General features: G+C 43.4%; 1 protein-coding gene and 1 long non-coding RNA gene across 2 annotated transcripts; one reads left to right on the forward strand and one right to left on the reverse strand.

The window, feature by feature from the left end:
- Nucleotides 1–293: 293 nt before the first annotated feature.
- On the reverse strand, nucleotides 294–19,786 carry LOC142455206 (uncharacterized). The gene is made up of 5 exons (XR_012785750.1): nucleotides 18,457–19,786; nucleotides 6,239–6,327; nucleotides 5,805–5,989; nucleotides 3,520–3,575; nucleotides 294–2,909 (listed from the first exon to the last, which is right to left on the reverse strand). It is a non-coding gene; the product is annotated as an uncharacterized LOC142455206 (long non-coding RNA).
- On the forward strand, nucleotides 19,220–21,730 carry HMGB2 (high mobility group box 2). Its single transcript, XM_075556872.1, has 5 exons — nucleotides 19,220–19,378; nucleotides 19,906–20,072; nucleotides 20,321–20,466; nucleotides 20,545–20,719; nucleotides 21,190–21,730. The coding sequence occupies exons 2-5, from the start codon at nucleotides 19,923–19,925 to the stop codon at nucleotides 21,346–21,348; spliced, it is 630 nt and encodes a 209-aa protein (XP_075412987.1). The 5' UTR covers nucleotides 19,220–19,378; nucleotides 19,906–19,922; the 3' UTR covers nucleotides 21,349–21,730.
- The last annotated feature ends 9 nt before the right edge of the window (nucleotides 21,731–21,739 follow it).

Raw genomic sequence — 21,739 nt, forward strand, 5'->3', positions numbered from 1 at the left:
TCACTACCAGGCACGACTTCCCTGACCTAACTCGTTGGGTTGTGGAACTGGTCCGGGAGCTTTCCCTCGCCTTAATAAAGCCTCTCTATACTTCTCATTCCTGACTGAGCCTTGTCTCCTTCTGCGCCTCCATCTCCAACCTCTCATCTTGGTTCTGAAACCCGGGACCGACAGGAGGGGGTCTCTGTGCTGCCCCAGCCTTCCTCTGGCCGCTGCACAGCCCCATCCTCCATTTTCAGCCTCTTGGGTAAGACTTAGTCACCCCTACCTTGGGCATATTATTAGGAGGGGCAAGTCCCTGGAGAAGGATATCATGCGTGCGAAAGATGGTCAGTGATAAAGAGGAAGACTTTCAATGAGCTGAATTGATCCAGTAGCTACAACATTGGGTTCAAATAGCCAGATGACCCAGGTCTGGGCCCTGTTGTGCTCTGCTGAACATTGGGCTCCTTTGTGTCAGAACACCTCACAACAACTAGAACCCCAAATTAGATCAAGTCACACTACACACAACTCAAATTAACCCATAAAGGTTTCAAAATAAATCTATTCTAAAACTTAGTAAAATAATATAAATAAGTGAAAATTAAAATAATAAAATCCCAACAGCACAGAGATATGTCACATTTGCTTACAACCCAACTCCAATTATCAAATACCCATGGAAAAATCAGAGTACACTAATTAAAACTTCTGCAAGTCTAGCCCCAACCTTCCAGTTAGCACCTTAACTCTATATTCCTAGATCCTGATTCTTTTTCCCACATTTAGGGTTTTGTATCTCTTATGTTAGATTTATTTGGGTTTTAATTATTTTTCTGATCTTATAACAGTAAAGAGATTGTCCCATACTCTCATACTTTCTCTAAGGATATTTACATCTAGGTGCACCTCCACTTCCCTTTTATGCAAATTAATCCTGATGCCTATAATCTTAGTTTGCACTACGTATCTTTCTAGTTTGACTTCCTGAAACCTTTCTTCTCAAAAAGCCAGATGTTCTCCCAAGGAATGCTTTCTTTTCATTCAGTGTAATCAGTCTGTCTTCCTTTCATCTGGTTTATTCTTCCCTCATCCCAGTTCTGAAAATAAGACAATAGTGTACTTTTCAAACTACCCTGCCTCCTCCAAACCTGTTACCAGGTACTTTGCTAATATTTTCTAAGTTTTTGGTTCTGTAATAATTTCATTGAGTTTTTTTAATCTCAATCCAAAAACAATGGAAGAGCCTTGTAACAAGAGCTCCTATAATTACTTATTAATAAAAACCTACTCCCAACATATGGATGAAGCTACACCTTGAGTGTTGCTGAATAAAGCCATTATCTTGACATATGGGATTAACAAATTCAATTCCTATTTGATCATGAGAGAGCCTCAAGAGTCTGTGGACCAGCTACATGAACCTAGGAGATTAGTATTGTTACAGTGCCCTTCCTTTCTGCTCTATGCACTGCCATTGAGGCAATGTGCTGACTCAGAGTGACCCCATTGTGCGTTTCTGAGACTGAACTGTTTATGGGAGTAGAAGGCCCAATCTGTCTCCCAAAGACCTGCTGGTGGTTTTGCATTGCTTACTATGAAGATTGAAGCCAATGTGTAATGAAGAACATAAATATACAAATGGATGGAATTTAAATATGTGAGGGGGTTTCTCCCCAAATCTGGATTTTCCCCCCAAAAGCTATGTATTTTTTTAAAAAGTTTTTTTTAACAAAACAACCTTATCACCTTCAAAGTATTCTCTATTACACTTAATACATTTGTCAAATCTGCCAATTTCATTTTTGGAAACATTTTTCAAACTCATCTGTTTGAATGGCTGACAGCACCTCCCTTGTTTTTTCCTTTACCTCCTCCATGTCATCAAGTCACTGTCCTTTCATGTCCCCCTTCATTTGAAGAAACAATAAGAAGTTGCATGGAGCGAGGGCAAGTGAGTAAGGTGCATAGGGGAAGAGAGGCATGCTGGTTTGTTTTTTTTCCCCCAAACTGGCACAATGAGATGGCTGTGTGAGTAGGTGCATTGTCATGGTGGCAAAACCAGACCCCCATCTGCCACAAATCAGGCCTTTTTTGTCATACAATGCTATGCAATCTTTTCTGAACTTCCAAATAGAAAGCGTGATTTACATTCTGACCTGGTGGCACAAACTCCAAATGTACTGAGTCACCATTTTTGTCCTTTCAGGAAGTTGACAGACATCCAGAACAAGGTTTATCACCATGGACATTTTACCTTCTTTGAAACAAGAAAACCACTCGTACACTTGAGTGTTTCCCACAGCGCTGTCTTGTAAGCTGTGTTCAACATCACAACAGTTTCTGTGGCATCCCTCCCTCTCCCCACAAGCAGGAAACAAATTTCACAACCACACACTCTTCTCTTAAATCGCCCATCACAAAAAAATGAGGTTAGAACGAAACTGTTTTTATGAAAAAATTGTGACCAGAGATAACCACCCCAGGCAACCCCCCTGGGTGCACCAACTCAGAGCGAGTTGCTTGATGCTCGCCCAGCAGAGCTTCCATTATTTTGGGGGGGTGTACCCCTTTGTACTTATTACCTATGTTTTTTAATTAGGCCTGCAATAACAGTAGAAGGTCAAACATTAATGCTTTATAACACACATGAAATCTGGGAACAGATTTTTAAAATGTAAACCTAGCTGGAACAGTAAAAGCAGCAAATAATTGATCTGTCCTTCATGTCTGATGGGCTTGTGTAGAAAACCTATTGTTCACCATAGCCTTGCTTATTAAGATCCCCATTGCATGCAGAAATTCAACTTGGGGGGGGCGGTGCAAGTAAATTATTGATGTCATCCTTCTAGCAGGAGTTACAGTGCCGCTGTCGTCACCAGTGGGCTTCTAATTGCAAGGTTCGTGAGTCAAATTCACCAGCTGCTCTGTGGGAAAAGATGAGGCTATTGGTTACCTAAAGAATTACAGCCTCAGAAACAATCTAGGGTCAATATTAGTCAAAATCGGCTCGATGGAACAGGACTTTTTTTGAGCTATAGTCCTGGTAATTTCTACCAAACGACTGGGTAGAACTGTACAATTATGAGGTGCTTGTGGGCCTCCCAGGCTGAGAAACTTGCTAAAATGTAAATAAAGTGTTACATGGCATCCTTGGAGACATTGCCAATGAGGTGCATGGGACCCTAGCGATGGGATTGGTCAGTTTTGTCATCCACTAGGCTTGAAAATGTTTATTGACTATGAAAAGGCCTGCGACTGAGTAGAGCTTAACAAAGGAGAATGAGAATTCCAAAACACTTCACTGTCCTCATGCAGAACCTCGACAAAGATCAAGAGGCAGTTGAACGAACAGAATAGGGCAATGCTTCCCTGGTTCAAATCAAGAGAGATGTGTGTCAGGGCTGTATCCTATCACCATCATTCAATCTGTGTGATGAGAAGATATTCAGAGAAAGTGGATTATATGAAGAAGAATGTGGCTTCAGAATTGAAGGGTTATTAACAGCCTGCAATTCACAGATGACACAAACTTACCTGCTAAAAGTGAGGAGGACTTGAAGTACTTGCTGATGAACATCAAGGGTTGCAGCCTGCAGTATGGATTACAAGTCAATGTAAAAAAGACCAAAATGCTCACAGCTAGGTAAGGAGGCCTGGCAGTGCAATGGTTATGCATCAGGCTAGTAACCAAAATGTCAGCAGTTCAAAACCACCATCTCCTCTGAGGAGAAAGACAGGGCTTTATACTCCTCTTAGGAGTCACAGATATGGAAACCACAGGGGCAGTGCTACTTTGTCCTATAGTCACTATGCGTCAGAATCAACTTGATGGCAGTGTGTTTGTTTCTGGACCAATAGGTATCATCATGACAAATGGAGAAAAGATCGAAGTTGTCAAGGATCTTGTCAGTGCTCATGGAAACAGCTGTCTAGAGATCTAAAGCTGTGTTGTCCCGGGTAAATCTGCTACACCCGATCTTCATGGAGTACTGAAAAATGAGGATGTTACTTTGAGGACTAAGGTGCGCCTGACACGGTATTTTCAATAGTCTCATATGTGTGTGAAAGTTGGACATTGAATTAAAAAAACCACAGAACTGGTGAATTTGAATTGTGATGCTGGCAAAGAATTTTGAAAGTATCACGTGGACTGTCAGAAGACAAACAATTTGTCTTGGAAGAAGTATGACCAGAGTGCTCCTTAGAGGCAAGGATGGCAAGACTACATCTTACACACGGTGGTAGTTAAATAATCATTTGTCAATTTGAGGATTAAGAGTGTAGGGGTGGAGTCTAGCTTGGCAATCAGATCACAGCCAATGAGGCTTCTGTGTGGGCATGGCCTTCTCCTAAGAATTCTGGAAAATTTGGTCTTTCCTCCTTGGAAGTGGGAGACTCTGCTCACACCCTGGGAGACATAGCAGCTGGCAAGACTCATGGACCCACCCTGATGCAGAGACCCCTGCCAGCGCTGAGATGTTTCCAATGCCACTGGATCCAAAGACTGTCTACCCACTGACCTGTGATCTTCTACATTCAGCATCATTGTATGTGTTTCCTGAGTCTGAAGAGGACTTTGGATTGGTGTTGGACATATGGACTAATATTGGACTTATGGACTTGATCTGGACTGGGATGTTTTCTCAATGTTCAATTGCTCTTATATATAAATCTCTTTCTTAAAGACATATGTGTGTCCATGGATTTGTTTCTCTAGTGTACTCAGACTAACATCCATACTATGGACATGTTGTTTGATAGCCAGGCATGATCATCTTTCTTCACATTTGCTTATGCATCCATTTGTCTTCAATGATCGTGTTGGGAAGGTGAGCATCACAGAATGCTATATTGTTAGAACAATGTGTTCTCGTGTTAAAGGAGTACTTGAGTAGAGGTCCAATGTGCATCTGCAACCTTAATTCTTAACATATAGAGGACTACAGAGTTCTATTCCCCTCATATATTTATGGACATGCCTGTATGTAGGCCTCTATAAATGTCCTTTGCCTCCTGGTTCTTTTCCTCTATTCCCCTTTTATTTCCCTCTTCTCCCACCATCATGTTTGGCCTTCATTCAGGTTTAGTAATTCCTCACTGCTACATTGCTCTTGATTGAACCCCACCAGGCATCCTACAACCTTCCTTACATTGATTTTAGTTCACTTACTGTTCCCTTGTCTCTGGGTTGGCTCCCCCACCCACTTCCTTTCTTCCCCCTTCCATTCTCCCATATCCCCCTGGAACCATCGGTCCCGTTCTTTTCATCTCTGAATTATTTATCCTGCCTACTTATGTAGATAGACATGCAGATACATTAATAAGTGCAAAAATCAGGCAAAGCCAAATAAAACAACAAAGGAAGTCAAAACCAACAAAACAATAACAGCAAAAAGCAAGAACAAAATAGTAACAAAAAGAAAGCCATTGACAAAAATAGAAAAACCTATAACTAGTTCACTGTTTGTTGGCCACTACGAGTGTTTTCCAGTTGAGTCTGATGGGGTGCCACACTGTCCCCCAAGTCTATTTTTGGTATTCCCCAGGGTTTCATCACTCTGCTCCCCCTGCTGTTCCGCTTGCATGCCTGCAGTGCCTCGTCCCAGCATGATGGGGCCAGACTGTGCACTATTCCCACACTATTTCCAGTGCTGTCCCCCACAGCATCATGGCTCACTGAGGGATACAGTGTCCCGTGGTGGGGCCAGCCCTATGGTTCTCCCCATGTGTTGTCTGGCCTGAGCAGAAACATTGTCCTTGGGGGTTAGTGGGCTAGGATGTCCTTTTGTGTTTCTCCCATGTGCTCTAATCCAATGTACCTCTCTCCCCAAGCTGTAGCCCCAGTGCTGTCCTCTGAAGTGCACTCTTCTGAGGAGGGGGGCGCGGTGTCCACATAATTGGTTTTGGGGCAGGCCCCGCAGACCTCTCTATTGATTCTCTGGAACATGCTGGTATGTTGTATTCCTGTCTTGGCACATCGGCCTGAAGCGTGGTCTCTCTCCTCCTGTGGAGATATAAACAATATCCTCCCCTTGGGTGGATTAGTGCCCTGCTCCCCACCTACCCATGTCTTTCTCTCTCTCTTTCCCCTTTTATTTAGTTGGCTTCCGTACGTGTCCCAGATTGGGCTGGCCCATCATCGTTGCTGGCCCTCTCCCCAGGGATGTGCGCGTACAGTAGCTTCCCTGCGCCCCGTTGTTTTAAAGCTCACTTCAGTGGACTCATGTCGTACTTGATCTTTTGTTTGACTTACCTTCACTTAGCATGATTCCCTTCAGTCCTTCTCATGCGGCAACGTGCTTCATGTGGTCATCACTGCATTTAGGGACGCGTAGTACTCCACTGTATGTACAATTAAAAAATTTTATTGGGGGCTCATACAATTATTATCACAATCCATCCATCCATCCATTGTGTCAAGAACATATGTACATTTGTTGACATCATCATTCTCAAAACATTTGCCTTCAACTTGAGCCCTTAATATCTGATGCTCATTTTCCCCCTCCCTCCCCACTGCCCCCTAACTCATGAACCCTTCATAATTCATAAATTATTTTGTCATATATTACACTGTCCAATGTCTCCTCCCGCCTTCTCTGCTGTCCCTCCCCCATGGAGGAGGCTGTACATAGATTTTTGTAATCAGTTCCCCCTTTCAACCCCACATTCTCTCTACCCTCCAGGCATCGCCACTCTCACCACTGGTCCTGAAGGAGTCATCTGTCCTGGATTCCGTTTCCAGTTCCTATCTGTACCTATGTACATCCTCTGGTCTAGCCAGATTTGTAAGGTAGAATTGGGATCATGATAGTGGGGGTGAGGAAGCATTTAAGAACTAGAGGAAAGTTATGTTTCATCGTTGCTACCCTGCACTCTGCCTGGTTCATCTCCTCCCCACAACCCTTCGGTAAGGGGTGTCCGGTTGGCTACCATTGGGCTTTAAGTCTCCACTTTGCACTCACCCACATTTTCAATATGATCTTTTGTTTCTTGATGCTTGATACCTGATCTCTTCAACAGCTCGTGGTCACACAGGCTGGTGTGTTTCTTCCATGTGGGCTTTGTTGCTTCTGAGCTAGATGGCCACTTGTTTATCTTCGAGCCTTTAAGACCCCAGATACTGTATCTTTTGATAGTTGGGCACCATCAGCTTTCTTTACCACATTTGCTTATGCACACGTTTGTCTTCATTGATCGTATCAGGGAGGTGAGCATCCACTGATGTGATTTTTAGTTCTTTGATGTCTAATAACTGGTCCCTTCTACACCTCATGGTCAGCCAAGCTGGTGTGCTTCTTCCATGTGTACCACAATTTTTTGATCCATTCGTCTGTCAGTGGAAATGTGGGTTGTTTCCAACTCCTTGCAATTGTGTACTGTGCTGCGATGGACACTGGAGAACAGATGCCTGTCCATGGTTTGTTTCTTGCCTCTTCTGGGTATATGCCCAGTAGGGGGATTGCTGGGTTATATGGTAGCTCAATTTCCATCTGCTTTAGATATCACTAAATTGATTTCCATAAAGGCCCACCAGCAGTGGACAAGAGTTCCTATCTCCCCACAGCCCCTCCAACACTTATTTTCTGACTTTTTGAATTGGGCTATATTTGAGGGTGTTAGGTGGTATCTTATAGTTGTTTTCATTTGCATTTCTCTTATGGCTAATGACCAGGAACATTTTCTCCTGTTTATTGGCCATTCCGATTTCTGGCCCTGTGAAGCTTCTGTTCAGGTCCTTTGCCTACCTCTTCAGTGGGCAGTTAGTTTCTTATTGTAAGCTTGCAAAGTATTATATATTTTAGTAAAAAGGTCTTTGTCTGATGTGTCATTGCTAAAGATGTTTTCCCAGTCTGTGGGCTCTTATTACTCTCTTGGTGAATTCTTTCGATGTACACAAGGTGATTTATCTTCAGTATATCCCACTTGTCCATTTGTGACTCCTCTGTATTTGTATCCTTCCCTATTTCTGAGAGTCAAGGCTGTCATGTTTTTGAAATAGATTGCCAAGCCTTCTGAGGGACCTTGGGTAGGTCTAAAGTGTCAATTTTTTGTCTAGTAGTAGTCAGATGCCATGGTGAAATGATTTGCTTTACGTTGCCTTTCGCCTTTTAAATTTTTTTGAAAAATGGCATGAGAAATTTTTTCTCCTAAACTGTTATGTTACTATTTCCCTAGTTTATACCCCAAAGATTTTGCTACTTTTATCATTAACAATACCTGAGTACGTTGCAAACTTGATTTTTTTCCTACCCTGTGATTGGTGTGTACCCTGCAAGTCATGCACATGCAAATGAAGTGTCTATGACCTACCAAGCCAGAATTTGGTTAGTATGTGGTCCCATAGGGAAGGGCCAGGCTTTGGAACTGACAAGGAGTTGTTTTTATATAATGGATATTTAACATGTTCATGGGAAAATTTATCTTTTGTTTTCCCATAAACTTTTTGAAACCCCTTATTTGCAACCAATCCCATTAAACTTTTGCAGGCTCAAAGAGAAGCATAAAGAAGAAAGAAGAGAAAAGCAAGGAACTTCATAATAGATTTGTAAGACTGACCAAGGGCTGTAAAAGTGCAGACAAGAGGCCTGGGAGAGAATTGGGTGACAGGCAGTAGAGCCATGAGGAAGCCTGCATGATCCAGAAGAGCTAAGAGAGAGGTCCTGCAGAGGGAGATTTTACCTATATGCTTCTAACCCTGAGTTGTACCGTTTCTTACGAAACCTCTTAGTATAGTGTGAATTCTTTGAGACAGTTGCAACAAATTGCTAAACCCAAATGAGGGAGGGAAGAGCGGCTGGAGTCAGAGATAGAGTGGCATAGTGAAGAACGTGTAAATCTGGGATATATTTGATCTCTGCACCATAGGAACTGGGCTTGTGCTAATTCTTGTATATGAAGTTATTCGTTTAGGTGCTTAAGCATTTGCATCAGACAGCGAGGGATTCCAGTTCTGTAGATTAGTTGTATTCACTTTTCAAAGGATCCTGTAGTTTCATTTGTATTCCACAGTTCTCGTTACTAGGGTTTAAATTTCTCTAGATTATTTTGAATGTAAAGAGCCTTTACATGGTAGGATAGAGGGTATACACTTAGCTGTTAACTGAAAGGTCCATGGTTCATACCCACCAGCGACTGCTCCCATCAAGATTTACAATCTTAGAAACCCTGTTGTATAGGGCCACTCTGAGTCAAAATTGACTCAGTGGCAATGGGGACATGTAATTTCGATGTATAAAAACAGTGGTTTCATAGTGTACTTCTTGATTTCTATGTGAAATATCTAGGTTTAATCGGGCTTATCGTTCTGATTTGCGGCCACCACCTGTCTTACAGCTGTACATGAAGGTCACCCAACTTGGGACCAATTCAACCAGTTAACAATGATGACTTAATTTTCCACTTGCAGAGTGGAAATGTTAGGTGCCTCGAGTTAGTCCAATTCATAGCTACACGACGAATTGTGGAAGGAAAAAATGACCTCTTCTGTAGGATTCCCACGATTGCTTGGGTACAAAAATGTTATGATCCATAAGGTTTTCATTGGCTAATTTTTGGAAGAGATCACAAGTCCTAGGTTTGTCTTAATGACCCTTCTGGTATTTGAAAGCTTCCAGCATCACAACATCAGGCAAACCACCACAGCAAGACAAACCACTCATGACAGAGGGGCGGCATGCTGGCTTTTTGGTACAGACTAACTCTGGACTCAAACATGTGAAGGACCATGAAGACGGGACCAAGTGAGCAATATTCTATTAAACGTAAGGTTGCCATGAGTTGGAACTGGTTCCATGGCAACCAAGGACAACATTGTAAATGGTCTATAATTTTAAAAAGTAATTTGACAGGTTGTACAATTTGTACATTTTAATTCTTGCAATATTTTACTTTATCTAAAGCGATTGAATAAGCTACTAAAACAAAGATTTGTTAACACTTAAAAATGTTTAATATATATAATACATGAAAAAATACATATTAACTAACTCAAATTCAAATCAAGGAGTAGCATATTGGGCTTATTAGTTCAATATAATCATTAACTACTTCTTGAAAGATGAACTGTACACCAGTTTTAAATTTTATTTCTTTTACTTTGTGCTGTTGTCACACATTTCAGTCCACATACTTTAAAACCCCATAAAACACTGCAATCAGTACCTTTGAAAATAGGCAATACTGAGGTCTTTGGTACAGTGCTACCTGCATTGGGATTTCCCTCTACGCTCCTCTGAAGTCCATGCAGTCATTTACTTCTACAATCACTTTCCTTAGGCAGTACTGCTGACAATAAGTTCTGTCAGCTTTTGTCTATCTGAAACATTTTAAATTCTGGCATTTCACCTGGACATTGAAATAAAAGTCAGCAATATTTCTCCCCTAGCACACAATGAAACCTTGGGAGATTTCACTCTATCCTCAGGAAATATCTATGTGAAAAAGCAGGTCGTTATGTATGACTAGGCATCCTCTACTCTCCCATTTACCATGTGAACTGTACACTACTAACAAGTTTGGTGGGTTCTCTTTAGGTTTGTAGATTTCTTTCAGACTGATCCAAGTCGGATTGATTCTCAGAAATTCCACGTCTAAAGTCTACAAATGTCCCCCCAAAATCTACATACCCAAGAAGAGCTCTTCTTGGACTGGAATTTTAGTTCAGCAAGTTATCTTCTGGTAGCGTGTACAATTCTTGAACGCTTTAAAAACAGATCTTTTGCAATATTTCCTTTCACCTTGAATTGTAGTGGGGGCTTATAGGAAGTAAATTTTTTGATATTTGGCTTATCCTAGATACACTAGAGGGTCCCAGCTCATCTGTTAACCAAAAGGTTGGACATTTGAGCCCACCTATAGGCACTTCGGAAGCCCTGGTGATCTGCTCCTGAAAAATGGGCAATTGAAAACCCCACAGAGCAGTTCTACTTGGACATATAAAGAGTTATTCTGAGATTGAGCTGACTGATGGTACCTGGATTTGTTAAAATTCACAAAAAGTTACACAAAAATATTAATGCAGCAATTAATCTAGTTCTTCTAGCATAGTCTTTGATACTCCCACCAAATAGCCTTCATTTTCCTGATGGATCTGAGTAAAAACATAAGGGAAGATAGTGATTAGATATTGATTCAGCTGTGAATGATTAAAAGGATTGTGGTTGCTATCCTGCTAAGCATAAAATGAATCATCTTAGAAGTAGGGCAGGTGGAATCTCACTACTAGCATGAGAAGAGCCAGAAGCAGGGTGAATCCTTTGGATCCCAAGATTTCTATGTATTGAAACTTCTTGATCCAGGAAACAGCTTGAGACAAGAGGATTGGCCAAGGAGCAGCAGCAGCCGCAGGAATGAGAGCATGAGATGGAATGGTGACCTTCCCAGCCCACAGAATTTATAAGAAAACAAATTCACTGCCATCAAGTCGGTTCCGATTCAGTGACCTTGTGGGACAGGGTAGAACTGCTCCTGTGAGTTTCTGAGAATGTAACTTTTTACAGAGTAGAAATTCCTTTCTCCCACAGAGGGGCTGATGGTTTCAAAATGCTGACTGAGATTAGCAGTGGAATGTGTTACTACTATGTCACCAGACTAGAAAAGCTGAGTGTTTGGGGGCAGGAGGCTGGCTTGTGGAGTAGGGTACCTCGAGGTACTTAATTAGGGGAGCTGGGCTTGCTAACCACAGACTTGGAGCTGACTGCCTTCTTTTTAAGGATTATAGTGGAGTAGATCCCCTTTGGGTATTTATTAGCAGCCTTAATGTTTTGTAACATTGCCCAAGCAGGGCAGAAGCCGCGTCAAGAGGATGAGAGCCAGAGACATTCCTGCCTGTGAGCATAGCACAGAAATAGACCTGACTAAACACATACATTCTGAGTATTACTTTATCTGAATTGTAACCAGTTAACCTAATAAACCCCACAAGGGGGTTATTGAGAGGTCTGTATGACCACGGCAGTGAACTACTGAACCCAGCTGAGAGGCAGTGCCTTGGGCAGGATGATGGGAGGGTGGAGGCAGGTCAAACTATAGTGTGGTATAGAAATCTGCCTTGGGTAGTTGATGTCGACAATGGTAAGTCTTTACCTTCCCCTTGTGAAGTTAGAGGATGTCAAATGGCATTTCTGGTATCACAGCTTTCTATCTCCAGGAATGAGCTTCAGAGCAGGATCCTGGACACAAAAGATACACACACGCACTGCTAGCTCTTCTTCCACGGTACTGAGATTCCCCTTTCTGCCGCTGGAATGGCTCATTTATATTTAGTGAGATAACAAAATTGACTAATCTCTTTATTAGGGTTCCAGATACATTTCTAATTTACATTAGTGTTTTGAAAAAAACATTAACTTTTACATTTCATTCTAAATGTTAGCAAAGTGAGATCTTTTAATTTTTCTTTTGTTTTCCAGAAAAATACTCTGTAGACTATATCAATTCAATCTCTGAATTAAGCAGGTACAAAAATGGTGACGGGAATGTCTGGCCTCCTCTACTTTCACAAGTGGGGAAGAGAAGAATCATTATCACCATTACCTCAAGGCTGAATAAATTCCTATGCGGTGGAGGGCAGACATGCCTCCATCTTTCCGTCCTTTCAGCACCAGACATCAACCATCTCTACCATGGAACACTGTACTTCCCTGCTGGGCCTGGCAATCCACTGCAATGGCCACACAGAACCCACAATACTTGGGATTCTGGAGTGTATTATGGCAGTTACAATTCAGGTGAGAAACACTTAGGCTAAGGTTCTTTAATCAGGATAGCTTCCTCCGCCATGTCTCTAGGCACACTCTGGCCCTTGGATGAGCAGCTGTTAAAAATATTTTTTAAAAAAACCTTTATTGAGGGATTGTACAACTCTTATCACAATCCATACATCCATCCATTGTCTCAAGTGCATTTGTACATGTTTCTATCAGTGTTTTCCAAGCATTTTCTTTCTACTTGAGCCCTTGTTATCAGCTCATTTACCCCCTCCCTCCCTCATGAATCCTTGATAATTTACAAATTACTTTTTCATGTCTTGCACTGCCCGATGTCTCCCCCCAGGCCCTTGTCTGTTGTCTATGCTCCTGGGAGGGGGTTATAAGTAGGTAGGTCTTTGTGATCAGTTCCAACTTTCTCTCCCCACCTTCCCCTTACCCTCCTGGTATGGCTACTCTCAATATTGGTCCCGAGGAGTTTATTTGTCATATATTCCGTTTCCAGTTCTTATCTGTACCCATGTACATGCTCTGGTCTAAGCAGATTTGTAAGGTAGAATTAGGGTAATGATAGTGGGGTGGGGGAAGAGGGGAGGAAGCATTAAAGAACTAGAGGAAAGCTGTTTCATTGGTGCTATACTGCACCCTGACTGGCCCGTCTTCTCCCCACAATCCTTTTGTAAGGGAAGGCCAATTGCTTACAGATTGGCTTTGGACCTCCACTCTGCACTCTCCCCCCTCATTCATATTATAATTTTTTGCTCTGGGTCTTTGATGCCTGATACCTGAACTCATCTTATCAACACCTCACGATCATATAGGCTGATGCGCTTTTTCCAAGTGGGTTTTGTTGTTTCTTAGCTAGATGACTGCTTATTTATCTTCTGGCATGCAACAAGCAGTAAGGAGAGCAGAGCAATGAAGTCCCCAGGGAACACCAAAAATAGATTGTGGGACCAGGGCATGGTGCCCCATCAGACTCAACTGGAAAATACTAGTAAAAGACAACAAATAGAACTTGAACTATTTCTAGGCTTTTTTTTTTTGTTGTTGTTACCTTTTTGTTGTTGTTCTAGCTATTGTTTTATTTTCTATTGTTGCTTTGTTGTGCTTGGTCTTGTGTTTGTGCATATTGTGGTTGCTGCATGTCTATCTGGATGGGATGGGGGGATAAACAATCCAGAAGAGATGAACAACAGGATAACAGTCCTGGGGGGACATGGGTACTGGGGAGGCGGGGGAAAGGAAGTGGGTGTTAACAAATCCAGGGTCAAGGGAACAAGTGACTGAACATCAATGGCAAGGAGGGTGTAGGAGGTCTGGCAGGGCTTGATCAAGGGCAATGTACCCGAGAGGAATTTCTGAAACCCAAATGAAGACTGAACATGATAGTGTGACAAGAGGAAAGTAAAAGGAAATATAGGAAAGAATTAGGAGGCAAAGGGCACTAATAGAGATCTAAATGCAGGCATGTAGATATGTAAATATATTTGTATATGACAATGGGTAAATAGATCTATATACATATATTTTTAGGTTTAGTATTAAGGAAACAGATGGACATTGGGCCTCTACTCAAGTACTCCCTCAACACAAGAACACTTTGTTCTAATAATCTGGCACTCTGAGATGCTCACCTTCTTGACACCATCGCTGAAGACAAAGCGGGTACATAACAAATGAGGTGAAGAGAGCTGATGGTGCCCAGCTATCAAAAGATATAGTATCTGGGGTCTTAAAGTTAAAAATCTTTTAGTTCTGCCAATTATGTGTTCAGTCACCTTGCTCCAACAGTAAGCCTTGGTCCAAAGACAGCCTAACTCTAGATCCATGCTTTGGGAAACCTCTCTAGACAAATGTCCTACGTCACTCCACCCTGCTACCAAGTCTCCTATTCAAAGATATTCAGCATTTTTGACCCACAAGCTGGACAACCCACCTTCTCTCCAAATCTGCCTTGTATCTCTGCCACTGCTTTCCATCAGTTCTGACAGTATAGCTGTCTCCAGGGCTAAGGAGGTTCAGTGTTGGATCTCATTCCACTCTTGGCTTTTTGTGCGTGATGGTAGTGAGATTCCCTATCTGCCTCTGAGATGGCTCATTTTATACATAGTGGGATGGCAAAGTTGACCAATTTCCTTTTAAGATTCCATACACCTTATATGCATAGCCCCGCTCCAAAAGGGTGCCATGTACCTTACAAGTTTTTCAATCCCCATGGTTGGCTCCAAATGCCTCATTTGGAGTTTCACCCTGTCATTTGGTAGAAGTTATTAAAATGAAGGCTCAAATTCACTACTATTGAGTCAATTCTGATTCGAAGTGCCTCTATAAAACAGTACAGAACAGTCTTATGGGTTTCTGACACTGTAACTCTGTTGGAGTAAAAGTTGATGCTTAGATGGAACACTTCAACTAATTCATTGCAGTACTGTGAGCATAGTTTGCCTTAGAATCACTGATCTACCCACAAGTAGGTATTGTCTGCTTGGTAATATAGTTCACTTTCCCCTGTCTTTAAAACTGAAAAATACTAAACTCAAACTTTTTATCTTTGAGAAACTGTGTGTTCAGAGTGTTTTTTTTTCTCATTACCTATGCAACTTTCTATAAATATACTTACTGGTAATTTTTTATAACTGTATGAGGTAATTAATTATAAACAGCAAGTGAGAATTTATTATTTACTCAATATGTCAATAGGTCTTTTGATGGGAGAATATATATATATATATATATATATATATATACACACACACACACACACGCACACACACACACACACATTTCCATGAAGATACCCCAAACTAGTGATGACCGAAGTCCAGATTTTTAGGATAAATGACCTAGTAAATTATAGAAATTTAAATAATTAGCAAATTCCAATCCTTCCAGGCTGATTCTGCTGCAGCTAAACTCCAATTTATATACAGAACAGTCATAAACATGACGAGAATCAGGGACTACTCTGAAAACAGCTTCAATCATAATCCATAATTAGTTTAATGCTAAGTGCTATTCTGTTCATTTCACTGGATACTGAACTCAGGCAGCATGGCTAACAAAGTGATATACTGGTGTCATGTGTCATGCAAAGAATTAAAAACAAATCATAGTGAGATTATTTTAATAGAATACCATGTATGAGCAAATAATTTAAAGTTTGGTCCACTTATTTCATTCCACTGGACAGCTATCTAACTCATCAAATACTATTTTAAAGTACACTCAAAACTCACTGCCATCCTGTTGATAATCACAGTGACCCTATAGAACAGGCCCTGTGGGTTTCCAAGATGATAACTCTTTACAGAAGTGGAAAACCTGGTCTTCCTGCTGCGGAGTTGCTATGGCTTTGAACTGTTGAGCTTGCAGTTAGCAGCCCCATGCATAACCACTATACAGCCAGGCTCACCGACAAACCTGCTATTGAAAACCCTATGGTGCTTGCTTCTATTCTGACACACCTGGGATCATTATGAATCAATTCAACAGCACTAGTAAGAGGGGGCTTCGAAGTTTGTGTGAAAATTCCATTATCTTGTAATTCCATTTGGTGAAGTCTATGTATGTGTATGTATGTTGTTGTTCATCATGGAATTGGTCCCCACTCATGTCCCACCCTACAGTAGATCAGAACTGCTTCACAGGGTTTTGAACTGTAATTTACAGGAGTAGATCACTAGGTCTTTTCTCCCTTAGAGGCATTGGTGGGTTTGAACCACACTAATCTTAGGGTTTGCAGTCCAGTACTTAATCATTGTGCCACCTACAAAACTCAGAAACCTGTTGGGGTTAGGAAAACTGTAATATTTTCCACAGAAACAAATAATACAAAAGTGGTAATACTGAACACTATCAAAGGGAGAAAGCTTATAAAAAAAAAAACCCCAAACTCCAGTGAGTCAATGTCCACTCATTCATAGTTACCCTATAAGACAGGGTAAAAAAATTGGCTGTAAGACTGTAACTGTATAAGGGAGTAGAAAGCCCGTATTTCTCCCAGAACAGCTAGTGGTTTTGAACTTGGGCAATGATGACCACACCCACTGTGTAACCACACCACCAGGCCTCCATAGAAAGCTTTTAAGGCCTGGAAAAAACAAGGTTGTCCAGCCTATCTTTAAGTTTGTTACCTCATATATGAATTCCCATACATGCATTAATATATGAAATTCTCACATCTAATGTCATTACTTCTTTTTCTACATTAGAGCCTTCATAATGATAATGAATAGATTTCTAACTAGCCTTGACCTCATTTCCTGTCATAGCCACAGCCATTTAATATGTAAATCAAATGATTTCACTATCCATCCACTTTTTTTTTCATCCCAGTTTTCAGGATTCTTTCGCCTAGGAGTAAACTCCTTTTTAAGTTACCTGCCCATCCAACATCTCTTGCTCACAACTAGAGCTTCTGTAATACTGAAATTCTAGTAGACCCTAATAATGGAGGCTTTTCAAAACCCTTTAAGCCTTTATTTTCCCTGCTTGACATCCTCAACTCAGTGCAAATGCTATCTTCCCAGGCTTCTCTACTGTCCAAACTGCCTTAGGCGGTCATCTAATGCTCCGACTGGACAGTGTTAACTATGTTATATTCTTGTTTCCCATGTTTCTCTTTCCTCAGGTTATAAATTTCTGAGGGCACAAATTTCCACCTATATATTTCTACTGCCAGCCTTAATGCATAACAGATTCAATGTAACTTCCCAATGAAAATATATAAACACAATTTATTTTTGCCATAGCTAGATATACATATACATTCTGAAAAGGTGTACACAATTAAAGCTTTTAAAAATACCTAATACATTAGTGACCTGGCTATTGCTATTTGAGTAATATCATGAGCTAATTTTCAATTTGGATTTAAAATTTTTTATATCATACTTTTATACTGTAACAGGCTTTGCAGATATAAAAGCTTCATGTATATAAAATGTTAAAGTAAAGACCAAGAGTATTGATCCATATAATTGTGCTCACGGAAATAATTTTCTTAAAAGCCTAGTTTTTATTAGTAAATTTAAATAGCTGCTGGTTTTTATATAAGAGCATGGTTACCAAATATAATGGGCCTGGTGGTGCAATGGCTGAGTGGTTGTCCCTGAACGGAAAGGTTGGCAGTTTGAATGCATCAATGGATCTGTGGAACTAAAGACCTGGAATTCCCTGAAAGGAAACCCTACGGCGTAGTTCTAAATCGGAACGGACTTAGCACACACAACGTGTGAAATAGAGGGGCACGATCTAACCAATTAGCAGCGACTTCACGAGGGCAAACACCACGTTGGAACCAACTGTCAGTACAACTTCGGAGTCAATAACCAAATAAACCCTCACAAGTAAACACACACACGGCAACAGCACACTAAAACTTCGAGGGAAGTCCCATCCGGAGGAAAGTGTTGGTGCGCTCTCGGCAGACGCCCCAACAGATTGAAACCAGAGCTTGCGGGAACCTGAAGCCTCGCTGTCGGCACTGTTTGCTGAACTTAAAAAGTTGGGGAGCCGGGGGGGGGGGGTGGTGGTGGTGCCTGGGAGAGGATCTAGCGCTTTTATCGGATTCTCATCGGTATCTTAACATTGCACAGAGAAACCTGACCAGCCCAAATAAGGGAAACGCGGTAGCAACCACCAAGGTGACTCCTAAATTGCCGCCCCCGGTGGCGGACGGCGACCAGGCCTCCGGAGCGGTTCCCCGGCCGAGCCCGACGGAGTCGCCGCCGCCCCGCCCTCGGCCGCCCGCGTTTACCTCCGCTCTCGACGTTCGAGACAAAGCGGAGAGGGCGGGTCGGTCCTTCAGAGGAAACGCCACCGGCTCTTAGAGGTCGGTTAGCAACGCCCCACAAGAGGCGGGACGGCGGCCCGCCCGCGCCCCTCTTCAGCTTCCCCGAGCTTCACCCGCAGCCTCGGCGAGGCCGGGCCGAGCCGGGCAGTCGGCCCACAGGACAAACAACTCAGTCCCTCTCGGTTCCTGTTTTTCTCCGCAAGGTGCGGGTCACAGGGCCGAGCGACTACAGCTCCCAGGAGACAACGCAGCTGAGTGGCCGCGAGTGGAGGAGAGACGGCGCCTGGCGGGAGACCGGGGGAGGGGCTGGCCCGCCGGCTGCTTTGGTTACCTCCGCGCCCCGACGTCCAGTCGCCGCCACACGCCCCTCGGGCCCTACGCCTAACCTGCAGACTTCGTATTTTTAAATCTCGCGGGGCTTTCCCTTTCAAGCCAACCACTCCCCCAGTTTCCCGCGCTGGCCATTCAGCGCCAGGCCCGCCATTTTTCAAACCCTTTGCTTGCCACCAATCAGAATCAAGCACTACATTCCTCTCCTGACCGGTTCTAACGGGTCTGGGAGTTAACGACCTGGACGACCCACCGAACCTGCTAGGCTGAGGCAGGAGGGACGGGCCTGGCGAGATACCGGCCAATTGGAAGCAGTTGTGGCTAGAAGGCGGGGCCTTTACGGGTTTGAATAATCATCAGAACCAATCGGGAGAGCTGGGGGTGTGGCCTGAGGTCCGACTCGTCAAGTTGCCGTGGCGCGGAGAAGTCTGCAAAACAAGAGGCTGGGCATTGCGTTAGCGATAAACCAGTTCACGCCGGAGCCTGTGGAAGGAAGCGTCTCTGGCGGATCCGACTGCCTCGCGGGACTGAGGAGAAGCTTCTGGGCTCGCACCAGGCAAGAATCGATGCGTATCCCCTCGGTATCACGGGCCCGCTGCCCTCCTGTCCCTCCGGCCCTCTCTTGGGAGTCGGCGCAGTGGCCCTTGCGGTTCGGCCCGGCCAGCGGGATTTGGGGTGCCGGCCAGGGCTCTGGAAGGCTGGTCACCGGAGCAGGCGGAAGGGCGAGGGGGACGTCCGGACCCGGGTCGCGTCGTTTGCGAGGGTCGCTCGCGCGGCGACAAGTCTGAGGGGCGACTGCGCCGGGGCGCGCGGCGTGGGGGCGGGGGGAGCATTCCTGTCAGGAAGGAGTACAGGGCGCCCGCGGCGGGCCCCCTCCCGGACCCGGGGCCCGGCCACTCGGCCCCGGCGCAGCTGGCGACGACGGGTCACGCGGGCCGGGCGGTTCGGGCCGGGCGGGGGACGGGGGCGGGGGCGAGGCCACGGGGCGGGTGGGGGGGCAGGGAGCGGGTTTGGGCGGGAAGCGGCCCCGCCACGCCCGCCTGCGGCCGCGGGCTTGGCGCCGACCGCCGCCTCCTGCTCCAGTCAGCCCGAGCGTCACGATGGGCAAAGGAGACCCCAACAAGCCGCGGGGCAAGATGTCCTCGTACGCCTTCTTCGTGCAGACGTGCCGGGAAGAGCACAAGAAGAAGCACCCGGACTCCTCGGTCAACTTCGCCGAGTTCTCCAAGAAGTGTTCTGAGAGATGGAAGGTGAGGCGGGGCGCGGTGGGGGGCTGGGCAGGGCTGGGCTCCCCCCCCCGCCCCCCACAGGCAAGCAGGGAACTGGTAACTTCCAGTTTTCAGGCCGCTGAGTGCCAGCCACACCTTTGGGTTATGGGCCTTTTTTTTTTTTTTTTTAAACCTTAAGATTGACAAATGCAACTGCTGTCGTCCCGGAGTCACCCATTTTGTTTCTGTTTGGATCCGATTAATCTGTATTTCGGAAATTTTGCCCCCAGACCATGTCTGCAAAGGAGAAGTCGAAGTTTGAAGATATGGCAAAAAGTGACAAAGCACGCTATGACAGGGAGATGAAAAATTACGTGCCTCCCAAAGGCGATAAGAAGGGAAAGAAAAAAGATCCCAATGCCCCTAAAAGACCGCCGTAAGTTTGTTTTAGAATCAACCAGATTGCCACTTGGCCCTTTTCCCTGTGGTTAATTAACTTTGTCACTCTCTTCAGATCTGCTTTCTTCCTGTTCTGCTCCGAACATCGCCCAAAGATCAAAAGTGAACACCCAGGCTTGTCCATTGGGGATACTGCAAAAAAATTGGGTGAAATGTGGTCTGAGCAATCAGCCAAAGATAAACAACCCTATGAACAGAAAGCAGCCAAGCTAAAGGAGAAATATGAAAAGGTACTTTTCTTAGGCTGAGATAGTACAATTTGGGTAGATCTTTATAAGAACTAGTTTGCAAACTAAAAAGTAGAGGAGCTTAAGCAATTTTGTTTTAATGATTTCTAAAGATGTTTTTAAAGAGCCTACTGAAAATTACATGCTTAAGCAACACAAGCTAATTGAAACCTCATTTCTGTTGTACTGGTGAACTGCATATATAGAATTTAATTTGTAGTTTTCTTAGTCTTCCGAAATGGACGGCTGAATAGTTTGATGTAATGTTACAGGAGAACTGGATGAAGAAAGTGGATATTGATGCACATATGGGCACTGACCTAATGCAACTCATCTTACATCATTAGCTTTCTAAAGTCTCAGAGGGAACAAGTGCTCACCAAAGTGATTAGTCAATAGTCTAGGTTGTTGAATTGGTTTACATAATTGAGTAATGATACCGGATGCTTTTTTGTGTGTGTGACAATTTTTAGGATATTGCTGCATACCGCGCCAAGGGCAAAAGTGAAGCAGGAAAGAAGGGCCCTGGCAGGCCCACAGGTTCAAAGAAGAAGAATGAACCAGAAGATGAAGAGGAGGAGGAGGAAGAGGATGAAGATGATGAGGAAGAAGAGGATGAAGATGAAGAATAAGTGGCTATCCTGTAATAATGTATGGAGTATGCGTGTGTGCTCAGGCAATTGTTTAGCTAAGAATGTGAATTCAAGTGCAGCTCAATATTAGCTTAAGTATAAAAAACTGTACAGAATTTTGTATAGCTTGATAAGATTCTTGGTAGAGGAAATACTTTTTTTTAAATGCAGGTTGTAGCTTTTTGAGGGGCTACTACATAGTTAGATCATAAAGCTTCTGATGTTAAATGTTTCTAAAATATTTAATGGTTCTTTAATTTCTTGACTTATGTGTGGTAGCACAGCAAACTCCTAGGAATTAGCATCAATAGTAAATTTTGGGGTTTTTAGGATGTTTCATTTTGTTTTTTAAAAAAATTTTGTAATAAAATTATGTATATTATTTCTATCG

The sequence above is a fragment of the Tenrec ecaudatus genome, chromosome 8 (assembly GCF_050624435.1).
Source record: "Tenrec ecaudatus isolate mTenEca1 chromosome 8, mTenEca1.hap1, whole genome shotgun sequence".
NCBI lineage: Eukaryota > Metazoa > Chordata > Mammalia > Afrosoricida > Tenrecidae > Tenrec > Tenrec ecaudatus.

What these genes read in the sequence shown, in the direction of transcription:
- HMGB2 (XM_075556872.1), top strand. Translation starts at nt 19,923, where the DNA reads ATGGGCAAAGGAGACCCCAACAAGCCGCGGGGCAAGATGTCCTCGTAC. An exon ending in AGTGTTCTGAGAGATGGAAG is followed by an intron (nt 20,073 to 20,320) that starts GTGAGGCGGGGC and finishes TTTTGCCCCCAG; the next exon opens with ACCATGTCTGCAAAGGAGAA. An exon ending in TAAAGGAGAAATATGAAAAG is followed by an intron (nt 20,720 to 21,189) that starts GTACTTTTCTTA and finishes GACAATTTTTAG; the next exon opens with GATATTGCTGCATACCGCGC.